General features: G+C 35.8%; 2 protein-coding genes across 2 annotated transcripts in view; both read left to right on the top strand.

Moving 5' to 3' along the window:
• The window catches only part of LOC114720895 (uncharacterized), a 49,271-nt gene extending 39,735 nt beyond the window's left edge, over window positions 1–9,536 (top strand). Inside the window, 13 exon segments of the mRNA XM_028906617.1 lie at window positions 224–405; window positions 959–1,471; window positions 3,518–3,695; window positions 3,805–3,941; window positions 5,746–5,872; window positions 6,003–6,224; window positions 6,298–6,657; window positions 7,074–7,232; window positions 7,312–7,596; window positions 7,666–7,881; window positions 8,133–8,185; window positions 8,398–8,506; window positions 8,655–9,536. Of these exon segments, the coding sequence (XP_028762450.1) occupies window positions 224–405; window positions 959–1,471; window positions 3,518–3,695; window positions 3,805–3,941; window positions 5,746–5,872; window positions 6,003–6,224; window positions 6,298–6,657; window positions 7,074–7,232; window positions 7,312–7,596; window positions 7,666–7,881; window positions 8,133–8,185; window positions 8,398–8,506; window positions 8,655–8,999 (2,886 nt within the window). The 3' untranslated portion in view covers window positions 9,000–9,536.
• A 4,923-nt stretch (window positions 9,537–14,459) lies between these two features.
• Window positions 14,460–23,848, top strand: LOC114720896 (lon protease homolog 2, peroxisomal). The gene is made up of 16 exons (XM_028906618.1): window positions 14,460–14,679; window positions 15,191–15,409; window positions 15,762–15,931; window positions 16,607–16,698; window positions 17,033–17,212; window positions 17,314–17,397; window positions 17,785–17,912; window positions 18,032–18,233; window positions 18,308–18,514; window positions 19,052–19,182; window positions 19,744–19,957; window positions 20,468–20,770; window positions 21,168–21,362; window positions 21,978–22,223; window positions 22,897–22,998; window positions 23,277–23,848. Exons 1-16 carry the CDS (start codon window positions 14,573–14,575, stop codon window positions 23,358–23,360), a joined length of 2,664 nt encoding a protein of 887 aa, XP_028762451.1. The 5' UTR covers window positions 14,460–14,572; the 3' UTR covers window positions 23,361–23,848.
• The last annotated feature ends 121 nt before the right edge of the window (window positions 23,849–23,969 follow it).

Raw genomic sequence — 23,969 nt, 5'->3', positions numbered from 1 at the left:
ACATAATTCTCGACATTTGGTCAAGCTTGAAGTAATAATAAGAAATTTGATGGTGTATGTTGTAATCTTGTAATTAATATGTATAGTTTTCATCATATTTTTTTTTTGGAAAAATTTACCGAATTTTTAGTTCTTTTTATAATAATCATCATGGTCTTTTTGTGGCCAACAATAATCATCGAGTCAAGTCTCCGAGTAAGAGACACTTCTTCTCTACTTTCAGGTGCGATTAGAAGATACCAATTGGTCATTTCCAATTCAAATTTCTAGAGAGGACACAATTACTATAGCTTTGAGGAGACATGATGGAAATCTTAAATTTTTGAGAACTGAAATTCGTGGATATGAAGAAGGATCACGTTTTATTGTTGTATTCCGTCTGGGTTCAACTGAGGGTCCTATCAGGTACTCATATTCACATATATATTACTCTTGGTTTAGATCTAATTTTTAGGTAAAGCCATTATCATGGGCATCCAGTTTTCAGGTTAATTGCACTTATTGCTTTAATTACTGCCAAGCATCTGTTGCTCAAGTTAACATTTCATCATCTCTGGTGCTGCCTTCTTTGATATGCTATATCCAGGTTCAGACTATGACAAACACCTGATGAAGAGTTTACCATTTTTGTTGGAGCTTTTTTATGGCTTTTGTAAATAAATAGGTGTTTGTGTATGTCCTCGTTATTATTCTAGGTCAGATTTAATTATCTTGCTAAAAAACAATTTATGTGGTGGGTGCATTCTATATTGTCTTCTGTTTAGCAAAGCTGTGTTTGATCGCGCCTTTGTATGAAATTTTCAGTTACAACACTTGGCAGCAAAAGAGCATATAGATGATAGATGCTTTAGAAAATGCAACAATGTAGGAAATACTTGAACAAGATATCTAGACATGTATTTCTCTACTAGCTGCATGAATGTGTTTCTACTAAGTGATTCTAGCTTTGTTGGAACAGATTTGAGAACAGGACCACTAGCAAAGAACTTTGCATTCGGCAGTCAGGATTTGGTGAAGATGCCTGGGTTCAGTTGCATCCTCTTTCTACAACAAATTTTTCTTGGGAAGATCCTTATGGCCAAAAGTATTTGGATGTTAAGCTTTGTGCAGAGTCTAGCTCTTCAATTTGGAAGCTTGATTTGGGGAGGACTGGATCATGTTGTGCAGAATTCGGATTGCAAGTTCATGTAACTGAAGAAAGAGATAAGACGATTGCCAAATTTAGAGATGATAGTGTTCTTAATTCAAGTTCATATGAAGAGATAAGAGGTCCAATGCCGGGTGACAGTTGGGGAGTTTCTGGCGGACAGGCTGAAACGCAGACGAGTGCTACACCTTTTGAACTCTTGGTTGAATTGGGAGTGGTGGGAATATCTATTGTGGACCATAGACCTAAGGAGCTCTCCTACTTGTACTTAGAAAGAGCTCTCTTATCATATTCAACTGGCTTTGATGCTGGAAGGACAAGCAGGTAAACACCTTTTGTGTAGTCATTCTTATAGTCTTTCTGGTATTAGGCATCAAAGGCTACGTAAGAGTGCCTTCATGTTCTAGACATGAAAACTTATTCTCATATATTGTATGCTTAGATGCAGCATGTTTCATTCACTGATATTGCTGAGCCTATTGGTACTGCTTTAGGTATCAAATTGAGTTTTTATTTGCATCGTTATTAGAAAACAAAAGCATTGCACTCTGAAGAGCTTAATATCTCTAACAATTTGCTTCCATGTCCTGATTATTGTTGAGTGCTAGAAATGACAGAAGAACAGAGGAATGCAAGTTTGTCAGATTTTTAAGGCTATAGGTGTGTCAGAGATTAGTCACAGTGACTCAATACCCATGAAACGGAAGTGTGGTTGTTGAGCTGCAATACGTTTGGAACCATGCCCCAAAAGCTGACTTGTGAGATTGAAGAGCCTAGCCCATCGAAGCTCCACATTTGATATCAAACATGTGATGTGGGGCTAAGTCATATACGTTGCAATTATGCCTTAACATTACCCTGTACTCTACGAACCTAGTGCCCCCACAAGCAAACTACCTACACTGACTGCATGATTGCAACTAGGATTTAATTGAAGTCTTTGGTACTGATTATTAGGAACTTTTGGGAGAACTATTCCCAAAAAGCTATTTCATGAGTCCAGAAAGCTCAAGGCCTTTATGAGCCCCACATTAGAATCCCATATTTGTGATATGGAACTCACGTTCTATACTTTGCAATCGGCTCCAACCAAAAAAAAAAAAAAGGTTGGTATAATGCATTTTAGATGATTATTTCAAAATGTGAAGGAAAAGACAGCGTATGAGACCTAATTAGATGAGTTGCAGAAATAATGCATAACTTTAAGTTAATCCCTCTGCATGGCACAAATTATCTACTAAAGTTTGAGAGGTTTAATATACATTCTTTTAAATGGGATGACTTCTATCATCCATATTATTATCAAGCACAGTGAAAATAATTTGATGGAGACCAAGGTAACATGCTGTTCTGTGAGGTGGGAAAGTGGGTTGCTTCTCCTACATCAGTAGTTACCTTCTGGAGGAGGGTGCGTCACTTTACTTGGGTGCTTAGTAATTGTTACTAGAGTACATGATTGGTAGCTCCAGAAGTGGTTATTTCCCAAGGGTTCTGATTGGAAAGGTCACCAAGTGAAGTTTCATGTAGTTGTCAAGGCGCTGGCTCTCCAAGGGCAGCTACTTGATAGAATACGAAAGTAGTATAGGTTGTCTAGACCTAGTACAGGCTGCTCTATGTGCTATTCGAATGAGTTGGCTATTTCACCTCAGTAGTTAATTTTCAAGGAGGGTTTCCCGACTTGCTTAGGTGTCACATGATTTGAAAGGAAAAGGGGTTGATGCTTCTTCTTCTTCTTCTTGTTTTTTTTTTGGGTTCAGGGTTGATGCTTTTTTAAGCGTGAGTCTATCAATATTCTAGAAATATAGCAGAGAGCTTCTGTCCCTTTTTTTCTTACTGATCATATTCTTCTTCTTCTTCTTGAGATAGAAGCATGGCAGTCTTGATTGTTTGGGTACTCGGCAAATCAATTCCTTTCTCATTTTCTTAAAAGGGAAATTTTGTTATTGATGAGAAAGTCTAGAAACCTGAAAGTTCTTCGGGGGTCAAAGCATCTTTTAGACTGCAATGCTCAAGAGGGTAAACAGTAACAATATACTGCAAATTCAATGCCACCATGTTGCCATCTCTCCCAACACGTTTTACGCTGCTATCTTTAGAATAGGCTTTATGGTGTCTGGTGAAAATGGGATGTGACAAGTTTCTCCAAGTTTGTTTCTCTTGGAGACTGTATGTGCATTTACACTTTATTTAATTTTTTATTTATGCTCCCCCCTCCTTTTTATCTCCTGTACTTTTGCTTCTGTTATGATTGTTATTATTCCTACTTATGTGCGTAAAAGCTAAGGATTTAGTGGCATGATTGTTGGTTCAGTCCCTTGTTAATTTTCATGCACGATGGACCAAGTTGATTCTAAGGAAGGATTTTGACAGGTTCAAGCTTATGCTTGGCTATTTGCAATTGGACAACCAACTCCCTCTAACAGCAATGCCTGTTCTCTTGGCGCCTGAGCAGGCCCCTGATGTGCAACACCCAGTATTCAAGATGACAATTACAATGCAGAATGGGAGTAGTGATGGAGTTCAAGTTTTTCCATATGTTTACATACGGGTATGCTAGAATTTGATGTTTACGCAATCTGTGCATTATTCTGGTATGCCTCTGACAAAATTTAAATTTAAAACTACTTTAATACCATCAACATTGATTCAAATTATAGGTAACACAGGGGTGCTGGCGGCTTGATATTCATGAGCCTATTATCTGGGCTATTATGGATTTCTACAACAATCTACAGCTAGATCGTTTCCCGAAAAGTTCTACTGTGACAGAAGTTGATCCAGAGATACGTTTTGAGTAAGACTTGTTTTCTCTTATTCAAGATTATTCTACCATGCAAGTTGCATTGTCAGTTTGCAAGTGTCTGAAGTTTTTGTACGGGCTAGATATTCTTAGCAGTTGTGAAATTTTTTTTATGGTTATGAAATAAAGAACTGACGACAAGTTATCTGTCATATATGCCCCCTTTGTGTTTATGCTAATGGCTTTTCATTTGAGAGAATTAACAAGAATAGAAAGCGAAGAGTTAAGGAAGATTATTGAGGAATGCTTTATAATCCTTGTTGATTTTAGAGTAAAATTTGCAGGTTAAAAGTCCAATATATGTGGACATAGCAGAAACAGAAATAATAGTTAATTTCATAAAATCTTCCCTTCATCCCTTTTATCCTATGTGCAATAAATAAGAACATCTATATTCTTTGCCACCGTCTCCCCTCAAGCATTCGCAGCTTAAAAACAAGGTCATGGGAATTCAACTTATTTAGGCTTTATGTTATAACATTTGCTTAATGGGATTAAATTTCTTGTCATTGTTAGAACATTTGCTTACTGTTGGTCTGTTGGGATGTTGGACAAAATTCACCTTCTTAGGTTAGTCGTTTCCAATTCATCGTTAAAGAGCTTGTAAAAGTAGCTCACCTACCTGTCTTTGATCTTTATCTTTAACCAAAACTTCTTCTTCTTCAACCTTAACGTCTTACTTTGAAACATAATTGTTTTGTGAATATAACAAAAAGTTTAGTTATATTTTACTGAGCTATTTTAAAATATCTAGATTAAAAAAATATTGGAAACATGTTTCTATTAAGAACAAATGAAAAATAGAAAATATTAAGCCAATGAGAGAGTAAGAAAAGAGAAATTGTTGTGTAGATATTAACTTAAATTTTATGATAACTTGCCAATGATGGGTGGGCCGAGTTAAAGGGACTTGATAAGCTTTTTTAAGGCCAAGGATTCCAACCTCGTGGATGAAAAACCATACTGGGAGGGCTGTCCTCTCTCATGTGGACTGAACAATACTCAAATATGAATTCTTTAATAGAGACAGATATCAAATTATTGCTAAAATTTAAGGTAACTTAAGAAAGAGGAATAAGTGATGGAAAAGCAAGAAAAATATATTGGTAAATTTAAACAGTTTGATCCATTTTAAAAATGTTAAAAAAATTGTACGTGTAAATCAATATTCCATACAATGTACAAGAAAACACATCTAGTTCAATAAATCTAGTAGGTTCAAAATTATTTTTATATGGGGGTATGATATAAATATAACATTACATGTATACTCATTGCAAGAATTTAAGGGGGGTGAATCATATACATGCTGGCTTGCCACTGGTTCGAGATTGATGAGTTATTCGTCGGACTTCATCTCTGGCAGTGCCACAGCCAGAGGCATATGCCAACAGTGATACGGAGAGGGAGAAAATCGAGAGGAAAGTGAGAAAATTGAGAGGAAAGTCATGATCCATTGCAAGAGCTTATTACATGGGATGTGGGTGTTTATAGGGAGCCACTGCTTCGTCAGCTTTTGGCTATATTTAACTAACTAAACATATACCAATAAAAAGATGGTGATATGTATGATAACCATATTGGACACGCTTCACACGAGTAGTGCGACACTCCTAGGCTCATTCCCCTCTTTATTCTATCACCGTTATTTTTATTTTTATCTCTTTTTTTTTTTAACTTTCTAATCATTTGAATTCATTTAAAATTAAAAAATTTACCTAGTTATCATTTGTTGCTCCACGCATTATATGGTAAAATGGTCTAGCTAGTTTTTTGATCCGTCACTTTTTTTTGGCAGTCTAATAGATGTGTCAGAAGTACGGCTAAAGTTATCGCTGGAGACAGCTCCAGGGCAGAGACCTCATGGAGTCCTTGGAATATGGAGTCCCATTCTCTCAGCAGTTGGAAATGCCTTCAAGATTCAAGTAACCAATCTAGTCTCTTTTTTAATAAACCTTCTTCTTATCCTCCATTCTCATACTCTTTCTTCTCTTCCTTTGTGTTTTAATTGGGATCATGTTCCTACAGTAGCTAACATTATGGTAACATGTTTAGGTGCATCTGAGGAGGGTGATGCACAGAGACAGATTCATGCGGAAAAGTTCTATCATTCCTGCTATTGGAAGCCGTATTTGGAGAGACCTGATTCATAATCCTTTGCATTTAATATTTTCTGTAGATGTACTAGGCATGACAAGTTCAACCCTGGCTTCTCTTAGCAGAGGGTTTGCTGAGCTTTCAACAGATGGACAGTTTCTGCAATTACGTGCAAAGCAGGTATGCATGTTTTATCTGTACTAATGTTGTGCTGTTGTGTAAACTAGGAGAGATGACTCGAACTCTGTAACAGGTAAGATCAAGGAGAATCACTGGGGTGGGGGATGGGATCATTCAGGGAACAGAAGCTCTTGCCCAAGGTGTTGCTTTCGGGGTGTCTGGCGTAGTAAGGAAGCCTGTAGAGAGTGCTAGGGAGAATGGTCTTCTTGGATTGGCTCATGGTCTTGGACGTGCCTTTTTAGGCTTTATTGTGCAACCAGTAAGTGGTGCACTAGATTTTTTCTCGTTGACTGTAGATGGAATTGGTGCAAGTTGTTCCAAATGTTTAGAGATTTTCCAAAACAAGGCCACCTTCCAGAGAATCAGAAATCCCCGGGCTATACATGCTGATGGGATACTTAGAGAATATTGTGAGAGAGAGGCTATTGGACAGGTAAGTTATTAAGTAGCGGAAGCTATTTCCATCTACTCTTGCCGATGGTGTAGCATTTGTATAGCTACTAATTGCTTTTATTTATATTCATTTTGATCCTTCAAAAAGTCATGTCAGCTTGTTGTGCTTTAAAAAAAAAAAAAAAAGAGCATCTCTGTTTGATAGTATGTGCATGCCTTAAAATTCTGCTGTAATCTTTATTTTGATATCTATTCCTTGAACACAGCTTATTATTTATTTCCTATTTTCTTCAAACGGAAGTTCTTTGGGCTTGAAGTTTTGACTCCGTGAGCCCACTGTACCATGGCCCATTCCCAATATCATGATTAGAGCCACATCAACTCAAAAGCTTAAGTGGTTAACTTGAGGCTAATTAATTGTTTTTGTCCTAATCTCATATATTTGTTGTGTCCTAGATGGTGCTTTACCTGGGAGAGGCTAGTCGGCATTTTGGCTGCACTGAGATTTTCAAAGAGCCCTCAAAATTTGCCCTGTCTGATTATTATGAAGAGCATTTTAATGTGCCTTACCAGAGAATTGTTCTCGTTACCAATAAACGAGTCATGTTGCTGCAGGTTTGGGGCGGAAATTAGTCATAAGATTTATCTTTCTCATCTTGAGCATAACTTGATATATTACTTTGCTTCTTGCTAGTGCCTGGCTCCAGACAAGATGGATAGAAAACCTTGTAAGATAACGTGGGATGTGCCATGGGATGAGCTGATGGCACTGGAGTTGGCAAAAGCGGGCAGCAGCCATCCATCTCACTTGATCCTCCATCTGAAAAATTTCCGGAGATCTGAAAGTTTTGTTCGAGTTGTCAAGTGTACTACTGTAGAAGAATTTGGTGGAAGAGAACCGCAAGCTGTGAAGATATGTTCAGTTGTGCGTCGTGCATGGAAGACATATCAGTGTGATATGAAAAGCTTGATGCTGAAAGTAAGTGGTGCTTAGATCATTATCCATTCAGAATGACACGCAGAATTCTGATGGAGCATTGGTTTCCAGGTACCTTCAAGTCAGAGACAGGTATATTTTGCATGGAGTGAAGCTGAAGGGAGAGAACCACGCAACACCAACAAACCCGTTATTAGTTCAAGGGAGCTCTTATCTCATGCCACTGCTCCTGAGGATAGGAGATTTATTAAGCACAGTATCACATTTTCAAAGATCTGGAGCAGTGAACGAGAATACAAAGGTCGATGTTCGCTGTGTAGAAAACAGGTGCTTCTTTATCCCACTTCTGCTCACTTCGAATGTTGTTCATCTTTAGTATTGGATAAGTTCCTTTAGGATAGAGAATGAGTGATCGGGAGTGGGCCCTCGCCCTTTGTTTCTCCCCTACAAGATCATCTCCAACATTGGGAATCTTGTTTCACTTGCCGCCAAAATTCATTGATTATACACTGGGCCATTGTCGGTCTTCATCGAATGTGCTCTGAATTTCTAGTTTGACATGTCCTTTTGTGTTCTAGATCTCACGAGATGGTGGAATATGCAGCATCTGGAGACCGAGCTGTCCTGATGGGTAATAATCAGTCTTCTTCCATATGATTCCATGTTACTGCGATTTATTGCATTTTTGGCTTCCCCAATGGTTGAGAGGTAAAAAGTAATGAACAAATCGCATACGATAAAAATATATTAAAATTTATAATTTATATTGATTGATACTGATCATTTAGCATACCAAATCACTTTTAAATGCTTGCCACCTTGAAAGTTAAAATTATTTTCCAGGTATGTACATATCGGAGATATTGCTCATGTGGGCATCCATCCTCCCAATGTTGCTGCTGTTTACCGCAAGATAGAGGGACTTTTTGCCCTGCCCATGGGGTACGATCTGGTAAGCTTTTAATTGGTACTGGGAATGCGAGCTTAGTGGCCTCGTTATTTCCTTATCTTCAAGAATATAGCTCTATACAGCATTGACTATATCCAGGGTCATTGGATTCACTTAAGAACGGAATGACACCCAAATAACTTCTGGTTAGGTGTGGCGAAATTGCATAGATGACTATGTTAATCAAGTATCGATTTGGCACCCGCGCGCTCCTGATGGATTTGTTTCCCCGGGATGTGTTGCTGTTGCTGGGTATGCGGAACCAGAGCCTGATCTTGTATACTGTGTTGCCGAGTCACTCGTGGAGGAGGCACAATTTGAAGAGCAAAAGGTCTGGTCTGCGCGCGACTCGTACCCATGGGCCTGTCATATATATCAAGTCCAGAGCGACGCTTTGCATTTTGTTGCTCTTAGGCAAAGCAAGGAGGAATCTGAGTGGAAGCCCACGAGGGTCCGTGATGACCCCCTTAGTCGCTTGCAAATACAATCTTTGTAGTGTTAATTTGGAGAAGACTCGTGATCGAATTTTAATCCTCACTGAAGAACATCACCACCTAAGTTCTTCGAAATTATCGTGAAAAAAGCTGCGTTTGTGCTTATTCCCTAGCATTAGATAGAGGATAAAATATTTTGGTGGGATTGCACTCTGTTTCGGTGGTGCTACCAAGTGATTGCCCTTATCAGCGTCATTGGTTGACATTAGCAGTTCTTAATCAAAGGCTCGACTTTGCTATGGGAATAACAGCAAAGAGAAAATGAGCTCATCGGGAATTACCGGCTGCAATCCTTATTGATTAGTCCTCATACTGTCCATCGAATGGTGGGATGATAGTATGGATTTTGGCATTGACTGTGAGGACAATTTTTTTTATCATGTATTCGTAGCTTTTCCTTTCAATTATTTGTGGTTATATTTTATTTTTGCTTTGTAATTTGTTTTGTTGTTTGTATTGTTGTAAATGACATTATGTAGTTTTTTCATTAAATCATGTAACAATTTTCATTAAAAAAAATAACAATTCTGTATTAAAAATTTTAGTATGAGTTATTTATCTCTCAAATAGAGCTGTTTAACGCTTATTTGAACACACTTTCGGGGTAGATAATTGGAATGGTAATGAATTCACTATATTAATTTTTGGCTGAATCCAAAGAAATTCCAAAAAGAAAAAGAAGATAAGATTCAGTTGTATCAATATTATGCATATTTCATTTTCAAGAAGATTTTATTGAGGGTGTTTTGGTCTCTACACTCCATTTTTATTCAAGTAAATATGACAAATGAGTTCAAAGAAATAGTTTTTCTTTTCATACAGTATAAATTCCACCCCACTTTTCTGGCGGGAAAAAAACCAGACTTAACTGGATCCTCAATGCCCTTTTTCTTCGCACGCTTGACTAGAAGGGTAATTTGACATTGTACAAATTTCACTCTTGTCAGTCAACACTTGTACGGACTTTGTCCAAACTTACAAACCATACAAGTATTTTGTCTACACATACCAACACTTGTTTGGATCTTATGCAAGCTTACGAAAACATACAAGCATTTTGCTTGTACATGCCAACACTTGTCCATCTTACAAGCACGTTGCCGACACTTGCTCGAAAAAATCATGATTTTCGCTCCTACAATCAGTATCTGTTTGTATTGAGTTTAAAATCAATTATATATCAAACTCTGCTCTTAATGTTAAAACATACTTTTAAGCTATATTTTATAAATTAATTTTATTCAGAATCTATTCTTCCCCCTAATTCAAGCACACACTAAAAGTATGGCTTTGGGTTAAAGAACTTTATTATGTATGTAATTTCAAAGTTGATTAACTGAAGATAAACTCAATAAAATTAGCAGATTAAAATATAAAAAAAGCTCGGAGTGAAACTAAAGAGCTCAAAGATGTACTGTTTGCCGCTAGTAGGGGAAGACAAAAAGGAAGATTTTTTTAAAAGGAGATTTATGCTAAAGACCAATTTTACAAATATTTTATTCCAAGGGGACCTAAATATAAAAAATAATTATGAGGGCTCATTATTTTTTTGTGTGAAAATAATAAATGTGTACATGAAATTGTTAAACCTTTTTCTTATGAATCGTTCTTAAACCTTTTAACGTCTGAGTAAATAATTGAAACAAAATGTTTCCCTTTGTTTTTTTTCCCCTACCTTTGCTCTCTTACTTGCACTCTGCTCAGCTTTTCGATCAACCTGAGAGGTGTTTGAATAGTTTAGAATTGATTTTATGATATAAAAAATAAATAAGTCAAAAAATTTATCTCGATTTTTATAAAAATATTTTTAAAAAGCAATTTCACAATAATCCAAACACCCATTGTGCCTTGGTCTCTTTTACTCTTCGGAGGTTTTTCAACGTCCATCGAGACACAACTTGTCAAAAAGGTATATTTATTCTCAAAATTTCCTTTATGTATTTCCTTGCCCTCCGGTCAAGAGTTGGGAGTTTAGCCTGAAATATAGGAATTTAGTCTTTCATATTTAATAATTTTAAAAATTATTCATATTTGGTTTCAAATTTTCAATTCAAATAATTTAACTAATTTTATTGACTCATTGAAATTAAAGAAGTAGTATAATTTTAAGTGGAGCTAAAATTTTATACTACCTCCGATCCTTAATATAAAACCCTATTTGACTTTTATTTTTGTCATAAATATAAGACCCCAATTCACTTTGTCTCTCATATTTATACATTTTTTCAAAGTAGCATTTCTAACAATGATAGTTCTGACCAATATACTTGAATAACAAGGATATTATAGGAAAAACAACACATATTTAGGACAAATAACTAACTCAATTTATTTCCTTAATCTCCTCAAATTAGTCAACGAGCTCTTATAATTAGGATCGAAAGTAGTACTTCCAATTCACAATATAAGATATTGGTTAGAAAAAATTATAATAAAAAGATATAAGACTTGTCGGGATAATTGGTGTGCCCCTAGTGAGTATAGGAGAGAGTTGAGATATAATAAAGTGTAAGATTAAATGTAACTTTATTATTTTTAGGGGTAAAATAGAAAATTTTATCATTTTAAAATGAACTTAATGACTAAACTTTACTCCCTTTGTCCGTTTTCATGAGTAATATTAGAACTCATCATATAGATCAAAATGTTAGTTGAAATTGGTTAAAGACAATTATTTATAGGGAAGAGAGTATAAGAAAGAGTATAAAAAAATTATTATAATAAATAAAATTATTGAAGAGAGAATGTGTGATGAAGAGATGATAGTTTGAGAAATGAGATAATGAATATATTAAATATTAAAATAAGTAATTAATGAGTACAAAATAGAGAATTTGCTACAAAAATTTAAGACAACTTGCAAATATTGCTTATATTTAAAGACAAAAAGGAGATTATAGTTGTTGCTTATAAAAAAGGACAAAGAGAGTAATTTTTTTGGTAGGTGAGAAAGGTTAGCCGCGTGTGTATATTAACTTTGATCCTATTTATAATTTTCAAATCTAAAAAGATACGTGGTTCATTTTATAAGTTTTAATTTGGGTTTGTTTAAATATTTAATACTTCTCCGATCCTTATTATAAGACCCCATTTGACTTTTTATTTGGTCCTAATTATAAGACCCAATCCATTTTGTTTCTTATATTTATGCATTTTTTTCCAAGATAATCCTTCTAATAATGATAGTTTTAGCCAATATACTTAATTAGCAAGGATATTTTAGGAATGACAACACTTATTTATTATAAATAACCAACTTAACTTACTTCCTTAATCTCCTCAAATAAGTCAATTGGGTCTTATAATTAGGACCGGAGGAGAATATATTTTTAATGCTACCCTTAATTATTTCTCTCTCAGCACATTTTTTCAAACATTTTTTATTTTTTCTCATTTATTATAAGATTATATTTAAAAATAAAAATTTATTTTTAACCTATTAATTATTATTTGAAGTTTGAAATAAGAATAAGAGACTTATTATGGATTGGAAGAAGTGTCACATGGGACAAGGCTTCTGACATGAAATGATAAAGTCACTGAAACTCAAGTGGTTGCAGATGAGTCAGAATAGAGCATATGAGAAACATGACAATAATATCCATCCAGTACGAAAGGTCGGCGTTAAAAGTCCATCCTCTGCAATCCCCCCTTGTTCTTTAATTTCCTATCCAAATCCGTCGTACATCTAACGGCTTCCACATGCTGACGTAGACCAACTGACGCCACTTGATTGCCACTCACACCCAACCCTTGCCGACGCGCTTTCCACGTCTTATCTTAATTTCTCTCCATGAGTTTCCGGAACTACCCCGGAGTAAAGATTCCAGACTCCCCAGGCTTCGGCATTATTGTTTCTTCCTGAATCATACGTAAATGACAAAAAAGGAGCTATGCCCATTTGTGAATATTTGGATCAAATTTGATACCAAGCTGGCAATATATATACACCCTTATTTAGGCTAACAGTACATGTATGCGCATGCGAGTTTAAATAAATTCAAACATATAAGTTTTGTTTTTTGATCCAAATTTTTATTCAATTATAAAAAATAAAAAAATTGAAAAGACAAAACTTATAATTTAAAACTTGAGAAATCAAGATTAAAATAAAAGCAAAGTTAAGGACATAATAAGTAAGTGAGTTATGATAATATGTGTTTGTGGCATTTGATATTTCCACTAAATTCAAATACCATCAAGTCTAAATATAAATGATTGTTCAAAATATATATATTTCTGTTGGCTAAAAAAATCATACCATTATTTTTTTCCCCCCAACTATAATTATTTTCTGAAATGGTTTAAAATCAGTTAGAACTTCGCTGAAATTAATGACAGAAATAACAAACGAAAAAAAAATCAATTTTTTTAAAAAAGACTAAAAGAGTAGATAGCATCTATATATTTTTAAGTATATGTGGAATATATAATTTAAAACTACAATATAAATTGTATTATTAATTATCTATGAATAATGTGATCTGTAATCGATCGATTTTATATCATCTTAACCAAAACATAGATATCAAACAATTTAAACAGATTGGCCAAAAAATTAACAGGTTTACCTGTGACGTTTTTTTTTTTTTTGGGTTTTTGGCCACCGTTAGTCGGTGGCTTCAAGCCTTCAACATCAACAATAATTGCAGGAAAAAAATCATAGTTATTTACGTCGCCAAAGGTGGAAATTCACACATTGTTTGAATAATAAAATGTTGGGTAGTACTTTATAAAAGCAAACACGGCAACGTAATCTAAATAATAAATAATCAGCAATTATCCACCGAATTTCATTCTTCAAGCAAAAGGCTAACATTCGTTCTTTTAACTTTATACAATTATTTAATTTGGTATCTCAATTCTAATAAACTTTTTATATTTTTAGTCTTTTAATTTTAAATGATAATTTTTTTAATAATCATGGTTATTTTGAAAATTAAATTTAATGTATTAACATTTAAAAATAGTTTATCAATATTTAAAATATTAATATCATTATTTTTATTAATAGTTTCATATATTTTTTAAAGTTAAGAAATTAAATTAAAATCTTATGTAAAATCGAAAAACTAAAAATATATTTTAGATTCAAGGAAAATTATCATGTCATCTGAACAAAAAAAATTAGTCCTATGATTCTAAGACTTAATTATGGAATTAATTTTAGTCAATAAATATAAGATATATTTTCCTCATGTGATCATGAATCACGAGTTTCAGAATAAGCAATAAACTACCACCATTTGGAACTCTTCATTTCTCCATTTTTTATTTATATTAGCGTCGTGCCTTTGTCAACGTCAATTGTACCGCCTCAGACTCTGTACTATTTAGCTGCAAATGGCGGAAAAAAGAAGTGAAAAGGGTAAGCGATGAAATTGCAAGTGTTCGAAAGAAAACAAAAAAATTAAAGGCAAAAACGGAGGGGGCCACATCGCAAATCATAAAACCCAAACTATTTCGCATAATCGCATTGTCTCCTATTTTTTCCCTCCTCCTCCTCCTCCTGCTGCTGCCGTTCCCTTCTTCTGAAGTTGGAAATTTCACCCTTTTCGCATAGCGAGTTGTGAGCATGGCAGAATCGGTGGAGTTGCCGAGTCGGTTAGCAATCCTTCCTTTCAGGAACAAGGTCCTTTTACCGGGCGCTATCATCAGAATTCGGTGCACTTCCCCTAGCAGGTACTTGTTCCTCAACTTCACCGTCTTTTCTTCCTTCGCATCGGCTTCATGTTTCTACTTTGTTTTGGTCCTCTGCAAAATTTTGCTTGTTTTAACTCACGATTTTTAATAATTTGGCTTAAGGTCTGAAGATTGCCACTATTTTGAATACGAGGTCAATATATGTATTTCTGGACAGCTAAACCAAGAATAATTGCTTTCTTAGTTGTAAAGTGGAGATAAGAACAATAATTTTTAATTTCCGGTGGCAGGTGGCAATTAATGCTTGCTTGTCAAACTTTTTACACAAATATGCGGTACTTTAGCAGTTTTGTTCGATGATAGAATTCTCTGTCCGTCTCTTCTATTTAACTCTTCATAAATGGAGCACGAATATTATTGAAAGTTTATATCCGATGGTAGTTGAAATATCTTAATACATTGTATCACGTACCTAAATGGTTGCTTAGTTAAGAGTGATTTCTACTTTGCCATTTTTCTTCTTTTGACTGTTTGCTCGATTAAAATTTAGTGTAAAATTAGTGGAACAAGAACTTTGGCAGCGAGAAGAGAAGGGACTGATTGGCATACTGCCTGTACGCGACACTGCTGAAATTAAGCCGGTGAGTCCTGCGATATCTCAAGGTGCAGGAACTGATTCTCTGGACCATAACTCCAAAATTCATGGTGGCTCGTCAGATTCTCATAAGCCTGACACGAAAAATCAGAGTGGTGTTCATTGGCATACCAGGTATACTGCTAGTGAGTATCTTTTGCACTTTGTTTGGAATCTTAGATCTAAATAGTTGACAAAGTATATGTAATAAGAAATCATAATATCATGCATATAAAGTATTGTCCAAAGGAGACTTTCTTCCCATGGTGTCTGGATTAAGCTTGTTGGCCTTTTCTGCTGAACTGACAAGTGCTTCATTTATATTTTGACGATCTACTCACAGATGTTCCTAATTCCAAAGTGGATCTCTTCCTTCTTTATTTTCTTTCACACCATTTTATAGAGAAGAGTGGATAACTCTATTTCTTTTATTCTTCAAAATAAAACCTTCAAATTGAGATGGATTTTAATAGATCTTTTATTACAGGGGTGTTGCTGCTAGAGCATTACACTTGTCAAGGGGAGTGGAGAAACCAAGTGGAAGAGTCACATACATAGTTGTTCTTGAAGGTCTGTGCAGATTCAGTGTTCAAGAACTTAGCACAAGAGGAACATACCATACTGCTCGGATTGCTTCCCTTGAGATGACTAAGAGTGGTATGTCGTTTGTCTTAGTCTCCTATTGTTTTTTCCTTCAAAATCATGTGTGGCTGTTTTGGTGAAAAATTAGGACATCATAAGCTAGATGATAACATGATATGATGTGGGATGCTAATTCCTGATTTGTTTTGCAATTTTTTTTGTTTTAAAAAAAAAATACATGGCTATGTAGGAATGTAATCCTTTCAATGACTGAGTCTAAAATATTCCCCATATCATGGCTTTTTCTCTTCTTCATTATGATGGAAAGTGCAAGGTTGAGCACTTTTAGTATTTAACCTGCTTATCCCAAAGTCATCGAACAGTTAATATGATGATCTGAGAAGTATTCTGGCATTTTATATGATGCAAGCATGAACTTATTGAACAGGACAATAAAGCTGGGATAGAATGTCAGTTATAAGCCATTTTTTCAGTTTATTTTTAGGTCTACTATGTACCACTTACATAAGAAACAAAAATAGGTAGGAGTATGAGCTTTTACAAGGCCTTTAAATAGTTTCAAGCACTTGCGCTCCTCTTCATTTTAACTAGCATAAGTGTGTTAAAATTTCATTACGTGTTTTTCAAAAAAGGTAAAGGGTTTTTTAAGCAATTTTCTTTGACATGGTCCTGGTCAGATTCTATTCATTATCTGCAAAGATGCTGAGTTGCTCCATTTTTCTAATACAGATATGGAACAAGTGGAGCAAGACCCTGATTTCATTCTGTTGTCTCGCCAATTTAAAGCAACTGCCATGGAACTTATTTCGGTTCTAGAGCAGGTAAGAGACCATCCTTTGAATGCTACTCTGATGAACAAGAGTCGATAAAAAATATTGTGATGCTGAATGGTATTTGAAATTTTAACTCCTAGCAAGCCAGCCCAATCTGTGAACATTATCATTATCATCTGCATTTGCATGAAATTTGCATCTGTACCTTTGTATTTATACCTTGGGCATTGTCTAAACGCCCACTGCTTGGGTTGTCATTGTGGACTTCTCACCAATAGTTATGGGTTCATGTTATTGATACATTGGTATGCCAAACTTTCTTTTGATGTTGTCTCTGTAATAGCAGCTTAAGCTTTCATTTTGTGTTTGTACTCATATATAGAAACAAAAAACCGGAGGAAAGACAAAAGTTCTTTTGGAAACAGTTCCAGTTCACAAGTTGGCTGACATATTTGTTGCCAGCTTCGAGATAAGTTTTGAAGAACAGCTATCTATGCTGGATTCTGTTGATCCGAAAGTTAGGCTTTCAAAAGCAACTGAGTTAGTTGATAGGCATTTACAGGTAAGTAATAGAGTCAATATGTTTGTTGACAAAAAATGATGTTTAATTTGAGCTAGTGTTTATGATCCATCTCTAATTTTGTTTGTGCTTGCCACTGACAGTCAATACGTGTAGCTGAGAAGATTACTCAAAAGGTGGAAGGACAATTGTCAAAATCACAGAAGGAATTTCTTCTGCGCCAACAGGTTAGCTTTCTCAAGCACTGTTTACTTATAAACTTCCATTTCCGTTATAGTTTCCTGGGATAGTTGAGCTAAAAGGAATTTCTTCTGCGCTAACAGGTTGGCTTTCTCAATCACCTTTTACTTATAAACTTCCACTATAGTTTCCTGGGATAGTTGAGCTATGTTGTTATGTGTTTATTCCCTGCAAAATTTTAATTACGTTGTTTAAGCCAATGCTTTTCATGTTCATCGTGATGTAAGCTGGAATGTCCCTCCATAAATTTCCCACTGTAACTCATTAACTTCTAATCTGTGATATGTTAGATTTATGTAATGTAGGTCCGTATGTTAGTAATCATGTTTGAACATATTATTCATCTTTCCTGTTATGTGTAAAATATGTTGTAGATGAGGGCTATTAAAGAAGAACTTGGCGATAATGATGACGATGAGGATGACTTAGCTACCCTAGAAAGAAAGATGCAAAGTGCAGGAATGCCACAGAATGTCTGGAAACTTGCACACCGAGAGTTAAGGTACTTTACATTGGAAACATAGTTACTGATGGTAGTGATTGAGAGCACATGATTCTGAATTTGCAATAGCAGTCAGTAACAAAGATAATCAATGGTATTATTATTGTATCTTGTCTCAGGAGACTTAAAAAAATGCAGCCTCAGCAACCAGGATATAATAGTTCACGGGTTTATCTGGAGCTTCTTGCTGATCTGCCCTGGCAGAAGGCCAGTGAAGAGAATGAACTAGACTTAAGAGCTGCACGGGAGCGCCTGGATAGTGATCACTATGGTTTAGTGAAGGTCAAACAACGAATAATTGAATATCTGGCCGTTCGTAAGGTTGTCAATTTCCTCTTTTATATACGTGCAAGACTCTTAAGTACTTGGGGAAACTAAATAACTGTGCATTACAGCTTAAACCAGATGCAAGGGGTCCTGTGTTGTGCTTTGTTGGTCCGCCTGGTGTTGGGAAGACATCATTGGCATCTTCTATTGCTGCTGCTTTGGGCAGAAAATTTGTGAGGATATCACTCGGTGGAGTCAAGGATGAGGCTGATATTAGAGGACACAGGAGAACATACATTGGAAGCATGCCTGGGCGGCTAATAGATGGTTTAAAGGTTCAAAAGTGAAATACATTTTGAGTGTTACCCTAGTACTGTCTGATATGTGTGATATTAACAAATTCTTTTTGGCAGGATATCTTATCATCCTATTGATATCCCTATTTCCTTTCGTCTTTGAATGAATCTTTATTTGCAATAGTTGAGATGGAGTGTTCTGTGTGTGGTAACACCAGGAAAGATGGAGTAACAAGGAGAACTGTGCAATTAAATATAGTAGTTTCCTCAATATGGGATATTATAAAAAGGGGAGATCTCTGAGGTGTTCTAGCCAACACTGTGTGGCTTATGTGAAGGCTATGTTATAACTGCATAAACTGTTATCACGCTGGTTAATTAACATGGTCCTTCACGAGCAGTTTTTAAAGGTGCTAGTATGCCCCCTTTTTCCTTCCATACTTGAAGTCTGAAATGATGTGCGCAAATTTAGACCAAACATGACAGGATTTATGAGATTGTTAGCTCTTTCTTCTTTTTTCCTTCAGGCTGAGTTTTCATCATGACTAACAATTGTTTTTGACGTCTGACATGTAGAGAGTAGGTGTTTGCAATCCTGTCATGTTGCTGGATGAAATTGACAAGACAGGTTCTGATGTTCGTGGAGATCCATCTTCTGCATTGCTGGAAGTTCTAGACCCAGAACAGAATAAAACATTCAACGATCAGTATCCTAAACGCTTGATCTTGTCTTTCCCTCAAGTTGGAATTTTTCTTTGTTTTTAATATTTGTAATTAGTTATCAGTTTCAATTACTTTTATAGTTATTTTCTATTGATTTGAACCAATAATAGATCTTTCCATCACTCCAGACACATATTTATCAGTGGCACAAGTTTTATTACAGTTTGGCTGCCAAGCTGTAAGCATATATGTCCGTTTTTGCAACTCACGGAACTTCTAATGTTGATCTTCACTGATACTGATGTATTTCTGCCTGGAATTGCGCTCTGCTTAGGATTTTTACAAAGTCATCCTAACTTTCACCAATGTTTTAGACTATGTTAGTAGATGGTATTCAAACTGTCCGTTCTCTATGGACAGTTTAATTGAGGAATTTGCGTTAATTTTTCTTTTTTCTTTTTTCTCTTTTTTGCTTGTCTGTCTTTATCAAATGTGAAGGATGGTTTCTTATTATCCTATTTACTCGTACCTTGTTGTCCTCCCCTTTTAACTTTATTTCGTTAAAAAAAAAAAAAATTATGAAGTTCTTCCTTAATATTACCAAGCTATTTGAATGTTCCGTTTGATCTTTCCAAAGTGATTTTTGTGGCTACAGCAAACCGGGTACAACCTATTCCCCCACCACTCCTTGACAGGATGGAGGTTATTGAGTTGCCTGGATATACACCCGAAGAAAAGCTAAAAATAGCTATGAAGCATTTGATTCCTAGAGTTCTGGACCAAAACGGGTTGAGTTCTGAGTTTCTTCAGATTCCAGAGGTGCGTATCCTTTTTTGTGTGTGTGTGTGTGTGTGTGGGTAAAAGGTGCCCCTTTTCTTTTATCCTGCTAGATTTTTTTCAATTGGAAAAAGAAAGGAAAAATTAACTTCATCTCGTTTACAGAGTACCTTTTGTGATGTTTTAAAGGGTGTAGAAAACTGAATTTCATCAAACTTAAAAGAAAATAAACATTTTAAGCATCTGATATCAGATACCATTGCCATTTTTTGTTCCATCTCACAATCTAGGTAGATGGATGGTTGGATGCCACTAGATCAACACATTTTATTAGGGTATTCAAACATTCACAAGCCCCTCTTCTATTTAGCGGTAATTGGCGTTTGCTTTCTTCCCTTGTCTCTAGTGCAGCAATTGAAAAGCATGGAATAAAACCAGAGGGAAACAAAAGAAGCATACTGTAGAGCCGTTGAGAAATATTTTTTACACTGATCATACTCTAATAAAGCAATTCTTGTATAAGAATTTTAATTAACTGCTATTTTGATGCAGGCAATGGTGAAACTTGTTATTCAGAGATATACGAGGGAAGCTGGTGTGCGGAATTTGGAAAGGAACCTGGCTTCCCTGGCTCGTGCTGCTGCAGTAAAAGTTGCTGAGCAAGAACAAGCAGTTCCCCTGAACAAAGGGGTGCAGGGACTTGCTACTCCATTGCTGGAAAACAGACTAGCTGATGGTGCTGAAGTTGAGATGGAAGTGATACCAATGGGTGTGAATAATCGTGAAATCTCTAGCACATTCAGGATTGCCAATCCATTAGTAGTTGATGAAGCTATGCTAGAAAAAGTGCTTGGGGTAATTAGCATTGTGCATTTTTTTTCATTGTTTTTGGTTCAGCTTTTGCATCCCATCTTTTTTTTACCCTCAGTGGAAAAAACCTAAAATTGGCGGCTAAACGTATTTTGGGTGGTTGTGAATTTGTATCAATTCCCCATTATTTGCTTTTGCAAACTTACTATGCTATTATTACATACTTTTGCTAAAAAAAAATACATTTTACATCATGGCTCTTTTGGCCCCAAAAAAAAAAAAAAAACATTATGGCTCTCTATTATATTATACATGAATGCACTTCTTATTCGTGACCCTGTCCTGCGAGGGGTTTTACATGAGCAAATTAGTAATGGAAATTAGACCCTATGTTCAGTTCATGAGGAGCTAATTCATAAGATGTTGGTATCATTGAATGTAGCCTCCAAGATTCGATGGCAGAGAAACTGCAGAACGTGTTGCAAACCCTGGAGCCTCTGTTGGGCTGGTTTGGACTGCTTTTGGAGGAGAAGTTCAGTTTGTGGAGGCTACAGCAATGGTGGGGAAGGGGGAATTGCATCTTACTGGACAACTAGGGGATGTAATTAAAGAGTCAGCTCAGATTGCACTGACATGGGTAATTGATTCTATCTAATTGAAATTTGGTTCACATCATATATTGGGTTTCTTCATCTTAAATTTTTCCCCTGAATGAGACAATTCATGTTACTTATAAGTGGTGCTGTGAAAGTATTTTGTTACGTGACATTAGTCTCAAGCACGGACAAAAACATCATGCCCCAGAGTCGAATAGATATTACAAGCAATAGACAATTACTTTGTGAATTATCATCTGAAATTATATGAGCTTTTTACATGCCATTTATCTGATTACTGCAATGAGGTGTACAAGGTTTATTTGATTTGACGTCCTTGGAATTGTATTTTTAAGTTTCCCTTTTTCCCTTTTGAGGTGTTCAGTTTGAACTTATCCAGTAGTTTGCATCTTGTGATTGCGTTTACTTTTAAGGGAAAAAAAAAATCATATCCATATCGTGTCTTGCCTTTTTAATGATTTTTCTTCAACTTGTAGACTAACTTCGGTTGGTTGGATTAGAGGCAATGATGTGTGTGCCCCTGTAGGCTATAGATTGTGTCTGTAGAACACTTGCCTTTTCACTGATATATGTATTCTTTTGACACGTGTACTGATGTAAAAATTATTTTAATTGATGATGGATTGATTTCATAGGTAAGGGCGAGGGCGACTGATCTTAAGCTGACTGCTGCAGAGGGGATAAATCTCTTGAAAGGCCGTGATATACATATACATTTTCCTGCAGGTGCTGTGCCTAAAGATGGGCCCTCTGCTGGCGTGACTTTGGTGACAGCGTTAGTATCACTTTTCAGTCGGAAAAGTGTTAGATCAGACACAGCTATGACTGGGGAGATGACTTTGAGGGGTCTTGTACTACCTGTCGGTGGTGTTAAGGATAAGGTAAATCTTATGTCAGTATGACGTGTTAAGTTTATTGGTATGTATGTTCACGTAATACGTCAATGATTGTGTGACAAGGATAGTTGTGATTTTGGCATAAAATCTTTGTGGTGATTGCACCGTGTGAGATTATTGGTACAAAATCCACCAAGTGATTCCTTGCCAGCACGAAGTTCATAATTGTGTCATGACTTTTGCATAATAGAGCAAGGTTAATTACCATAATTTGACTAAACATGTGACCTTTTTTTAAAAGCTTCTGTGAATTTCAGTAATTGAGAGAATAATATGCTATCAGAAGATGATATTATGGGAAGGCTATTAATTGAATCAAATAATGAGCTTATTTTGTCATTAACTAGAGTAGGCCTTGTGTATTTGTATTGAGCTTGAGGCAAGTTGCGTTGTTCACACTTTGTGAACATCATAACTTCCTATGCCATTTATATGTTATATTGATTGATATTGATTAAAGGGAAATATATTTTCCTGTTCTTTCAAAGGAAATCACACTAAAAACTATAATACTATTGCCATGTCAGTTTGCCATTTAGATGTGTCAGATACATTGGTTGTGTCTGAATAAACATATTCTCCAGCAAGAGTGGCAGAAGTAGAACATCAAGGCCTACATATAAGGTAGCATGATCTGATCCTTTTTAATGATCCCCAGGTTTTAGCTGCACACCGATACGGCATAAAGAGAGTCATTCTGCCGGAAAGGAACTTGAAAGACTTGGTTGAAGTACCATCATCAGTGCTCAAAAATTTGGAGGTAATCTTTTTCCCCCCATGTATCCATAATAAGCCAGTTGTGTCACAGGTCTGTCCATCAACGAACTGTAGATGTTTAGTGCTAGTCTGTGCACAGCTATATGGTGTATAATTTTATTCCCCTGGTCCAGTTTTTCAGATATATTGTGATTCAGAATATGATCCTCTTGTCTGAGTATTAATGTCTTTAAGATCTTTATGGAGCTTAGTGAAGCCTTTGATTTTCTTATTAAACACAAGTGAAACACAACGTCATGGCTTTTTGAACTTCCTTATCAGATATTGCTTGCAAAGCGAGTGGAAGATGTGTTAGAGCATGCTTTTGATGGTGGGTGTCCATGGAGACAGCACTCAAAGTTATAACAGGATTCTTGACTGGCACTTCTTGTCCTCCTTCGTAATTCGCTCTCAAACAGCATTGTATCAATCCAACATGTGATCCCATCCTGATCTACGACGGTTGTTGTGACCATGGGCGACCCAGAGCACTTTGATTATTCAACGGGTTGTAACCACGCAGAATTTATGAATCAAACACATTGGAAGCGACGCTAACAATGAGCATTGCTTTTTGGGACTCACTTCTCCACTACCAGCTTTTGTAAGTATGACTTTTTATTTTGACTAGCTGTACTTGCCGAAATTGATCAACTAGATTATTTTTGTGTTCCCGCTGTATTTTATTTTTGTTTTTTTTTTCCTTTGTAACCGTAGTCAATTCCTTATTGTCCATAAATCATTATTTTCTTCAAGCAAAGGAGCACTTGCTTTTTCTCCAATATGGTTCTACCAATGGCTCCTTCACCTCTTATTCCCAGATTCTTTATTGCAATATCAATTATTGTTCTGGATTTTCCTTTGGCTTTTTTTGCCCTTGCTTGGAGAGAAGTATGCCAATTTTCGGAGGACTAAAAGCTTGAACAAATTTTATAATCTATATTATGTGAAGAAGTCCTACGCCTGGCCGACTAT

The sequence above is a fragment of the Neltuma alba genome, unplaced genomic scaffold (genome assembly GCF_004799145.2).
Source record: "Neltuma alba isolate B1F8T4 unplaced genomic scaffold, ASM479914v2 tig00012007_pilon, whole genome shotgun sequence".
Classification (NCBI taxonomy): Eukaryota; Viridiplantae; Streptophyta; class Magnoliopsida; order Fabales; family Fabaceae; genus Neltuma; species Neltuma alba.
The sequence above is the reverse complement of the archived record's forward strand: the minus strand, read 5'-3'. Positions and strand labels throughout refer to the sequence as shown.

What these genes read in the sequence shown, in the direction of transcription:
- LOC114720896 (XM_028906618.1), top strand. Translation starts at nt 14,573, where the DNA reads ATGGCAGAATCGGTGGAGTTGCCGAGTCGGTTAGCAATCCTTCCTTTC. An exon ending in AATTTCTTCTGCGCCAACAG is followed by an intron (nt 17,398 to 17,784) that starts GTTAGCTTTCTC and finishes AATATGTTGTAG; the next exon opens with ATGAGGGCTATTAAAGAAGA. An exon ending in AATAAAACATTCAACGATCA is followed by an intron (nt 19,183 to 19,743) that starts GTATCCTAAACG and finishes AATATTACCAAG; the next exon opens with CTATTTGAATGTTCCGTTTG.